We start from the raw sequence: 4,213 nt of genomic DNA on the forward strand, positions 1-4,213 counted from the left end.
TCTACTCTTGGGTATAGAGCCCAAAGAAATTTTCGCACAGCCCCACAAGGGTCATGCACAAAGATTTTCATCACAGTGTGGTTTATGCTAAGAGGAAATCAGAAGCAACCTGAGCGTCCATCAGTGGATGCTCAGCTTGGAATATTTTGCAGTGGTTGGATGTAATAAGTTAGGTTTTTACACAGGAAGGAAACAACAGAATGAGTTTGTTACATAATACCATTTATGTAATGTAAACATACACACAAGACATTATACATTTTATGTCCGGGGACATATATCAACACATAGAGATGGGTACCCATGGTGGGGAGGAGAAGGATTTCGGGGATGTGTGGATGAAGTCTGGGGAATATAAAACGAAGTAAGACATCAGTTCAGTTCAGTCAGTTGTGTCCGACTCTTTGCGATCCCATGGACTGCAGCACGCCAGGCTTCCCTGTCCATCACCAACTCCTGGAGCTTGCTCAAACTCATGTCCATAGAGTCGGTGATCAGAAGGGCCTTTTGTGGGTCAGTTATGATGGGACAGTCATTTGCCATGAACTGAGAATGAATCAGGGAACTTGCTGAATCCAAGCCCTAGTAATAATAATGATATTACTTTAACAATGGCGATAATAGTACCTACCTCATGGTAAGTACCTTGTGTCTGGCCATGTAAAGTTCTACAGATAAATTTTAGCTCTTCTAGGCAATTCTCTTGCCTCTTCTGAGGGCTTCTTTCAGCCTCTGAGCCTTTCCTGAGGCTGTGCAAGTTCTGTCTTTATGCTGACTTTTCTCCCCCTCCAATTCTGTCTTTGGATTTCTTTGACTACCTGAGATGCGATGGCTGGTCTGCAGAATCTTTTCATTTGAACTTTGAGCATGAATGGAGTCGGGCTGTAATAGAGCTGTGAGGGGCAAGTCCTATTTTCTCCTCCCAAACTGTGAGTTCCCTGAGGGTCTTCCTACATCTCACCCTCACCTCAGTTCGTGTCCCGTTGCACACAGCTAAAGACAGGTTAACTGAGTCAGAAAGTGTTCGATGTGGAAGGGAACAGCATTTATTGATCACTTATCATGTGTTAGACCTAGCACTAAGGTCTTGACCTTCAGTAATCCCTATGACCCCCTTGTGAGGTGGGTGGGGTTAGAAGAAAAAATGGGAGAGGCAGAGAGGCTAGGACACCTATCAGACAGGGAGCCCAGCCTGTCCTGCTCCAATTGCAAGATCTGAACAAGTAACTTGTTCATAGCCTTAGGGTGGGGGCTGGGACCCAGATCACGCACCTCTGGGTCGACTCTTGGTAGAAAGAAACCTCTATTCCACACTAAAGATCTAAGTCCATCTGCAAAGGGGAGACCCTGCCTCTTAGAGCTTCAGAAAGACCCTTTGCACGATTTAGTATGGCCAGCGTGAGGTAATATCTAAGGGGAATCAGGAGACTCCCTCCAGTTTCTTCTCTGGAACCTCAGTTTCTCAAACTGTAAAATAGGAAAAGAGGTCTTCAGGCTCGGGGAATTCTTTTCTCAACCGGCCAGCAGGTGGAGCACACTCTCCATCACTCGCTTGGCCTCCAGAAAGTTGCGGAGTCTCGAGTGTCCGTCCAGAGGCCGAACCTTCGGGCTATCGGGACAGAGAAGTTCGCCGCCCTCCCCGACCGGCAGAGGGAGCTACTGAGCCCCACTTAGGGTCCCGCCCCTGCAGGACATTCTCCGTCCTGCAGGGACCCGGGGCAGGGGACCGGTAGGGACAGACCCCCGCCCCCGGAGCGCGGAGCCCCGGGTTGGGGTCTGGGGAGGAGATCCTGGGGATGGATCACACAAACGCACAGACAAGGGCGCATGAGACTCAGAGGCGGGAGCGCGGAGCCACCCGCTTGCCCGCCCTCTGCAGGGACGGCGGCACAGGCTACAGGTAGTTGTCCTCGGCCGCGTCGCCCCCGCCCGGGGAGTCCCGGGCCTCTTCATCCGTGCTTTCGTCATCGTCGGGGGCCAGCGCCTCGATGTCGTGCGTTATGTCTGTCAGCAGCCGGTGGAAGGCCTGCGCCTCCGGCCGCTGGGCGCCGTCATAGCTGCGCACCGCTGACGCCGACGTGGAGCTCATGCTGCGCTTGATGCGGCCGAAGCTGTCGGTGAGGATGCCGCCCTCGCGGATGCCCACGCCCTCCAGGAAGCCTTCGAAGTAGCCGATGTCCTGGTCCGGAATGAAGGGCCTCATCCCTGCGGGTCGAGGGCCAGGGTGATTCCTCGGGGTCAGCCCTTCCCCTCCCACCTTCGCTGGAGGGCGGAGTTCAGATCCCCGGCCCTGCCACTCGCTGGCTGTGTGGCTTGCACAACTCCTTGACTCTCTGAGCTGGAGAATAATGGTACAGTGCCCCGTACACATTTAAATGCTCACTGCATGTTAGCTTATTCTTGTTATCATTATTATTTCGATGGTTATATTCCTATTTATTCGTTATGTGCTGTGCTTAGTCGCTCGGTTGTGTCCCACTCTTTGTGACCCCATGGACTCAATAAGTAGCCTCAATAAGTATTCTGAGCCTTACTGTCCTCACCTGTAAAGCGGAGGTAATTGCACCTGTTCTCCCGGGCTGTAAGGATTAAATAAGGTTCTTAGCACACACTGGGCAGCCCATTTGACTTCTGTTTTACTTCTGTCACTACTTACTGGCTTTATGACTTATGTACTTTGTTTCTTTAAGCCTCAATTTTCTCATCTGCAAAATGGAGGCAAGTCATAGTTTCAACTTTCAGTACCGAGGGCCTTCAACCAGATGATCCTTTGGCACATGTTAACAGCCAAGTACATGTTAGCTTATTAAGAATCATCATTCCTGGGACTTCCCTGGTAGTCCAGTGGTTAAGGCTTGGCCTTCCAATCAAAGGAGTGCAGATTCAATTCCTGGTCTAGGAGCTAATATCCCATATGCCTCAGGGCCAACAAAACCAAAACATAAAAGAGAAGCAATATTATAACAAGTTGAATAAAAACTTAAAGAAAAAAAAGGATTATCATTTCTCTTACTGTTATCATTAGCCCTCTTCACTAGCTCCATGACCTTGGATGAGTTCCTTAGCCTCTCTGAATTTTGGATGCCTCGTGGGGTAAAATGGGAAGTGTCATGCCCTCTTGCAGCTTTGCTGTGAAGGTGAAATGGTTACACCTGTGCTCTCTTTCCCGGCTCTGTGACTGCAGACAAGTCCCTTCCCCTCTCCGCACTATGGTTTCCTTGTTTGTCTTGTGGATCTCATGATGTGGCTTTCAGTTCAGTTCAGTTCAGTCGCTTAGTCGTGTCTGACTCTTTGCAACCCCATGAATCACAGCACGCCAGGCCTCCCTGTCCATCACCAACTCCTGGAGTTCACCCAGACTCACGTCCATCGAGTCAGTGATGCCATCCAGCCATCTCATCCTCTGTTGTCCCCTTCTCCTCCTGCCCCCAATCCCTCCCAGCATCAGAGTCTTTTCCAATGAGTCAACTCTTCACATGAGGTGGCCAAAGTACTGGAGTTTCAGCTTTAGCATCATTCCTTCCGAAGAAATCCCAGGGCCGATCTCCTTCAGAATGGACTGGTTGGATCTCCTTGCAGTCCAAGGGACTCTCAAGAGTCTTCTCCAACACCACAGTTCAAAAGCATCAATTCTTCAGCGTTCAGCCTTCTTCACAGTCCAACTCTCACATCCATACATGACCACTGGAAAAACCATAGCCTTGGCTAGACGGACCTTTGTTGGCAAAGTAACGTCTCTGCTTTTCGATATGCTATCTAGGTTGGTCATAACTTTCCTTCCAAGGAGTAAGCGTCTTTTAATTTCATGGCTGCAATCACCATCTGCAGTGATTTTGGAGCCCAGAAAAATAAAGTCTGACACTATTTCCACTGTTTCCCCATCTATTTCCCATGAAGTGATGGGACCAGATGCCATGATCTTCGTTTTCTGAATGTTGAGCTTTAAGCCAACTTTTTCACTCTCCACTTTCACTTTCATCAGGAGGCTTTTTAGTTCCTCTTCCCTTTCTGCCATAAGGGTGGTGTCATCTGCATATCTGAGGTTATTGATATTTCTCCCAGCAATCTTGATTCCAGCTTGTGCTTCTTCCAGCCCAGCATTTCTCATGATGTACTCTGCATAGAAGTTAAATAAGCAGGGTGACAATATACAGCCTTGACGTACTCCTTTTCCTATTTGGAACCAGTCTGTTGTTCCATGTCCAGTTCCTGT

General features: G+C 49.3%; 1 protein-coding gene across 1 annotated transcript in view; it reads right to left on the minus strand.

Moving 5' to 3' along the window:
• Positions 1-212: 212 nt before the first annotated feature.
• CCM2L (cerebral cavernous malformation 2-like) overlaps positions 213-4,213 on the minus strand; it is a 20,895-nt gene continuing 16,894 nt past the window's right edge. Inside the window, exon 11 of the mRNA XM_010841882.1 lies at positions 213-2,205. Coding sequence (XP_010840184.1) covers positions 1,895-2,205 — 311 coding nt within the window. The 3' untranslated portion in view covers positions 213-1,894. The remainder of the gene's footprint in view (positions 2,206-4,213) is intronic.

This window comes from Bison bison, unplaced genomic scaffold (assembly GCF_000754665.1).
Source record: "Bison bison bison isolate TAMUID 2011002044 unplaced genomic scaffold, Bison_UMD1.0 scf7180017864167, whole genome shotgun sequence".
In the NCBI taxonomy this organism is placed as follows: Eukaryota; Metazoa; Chordata; class Mammalia; order Artiodactyla; family Bovidae; genus Bison; species Bison bison.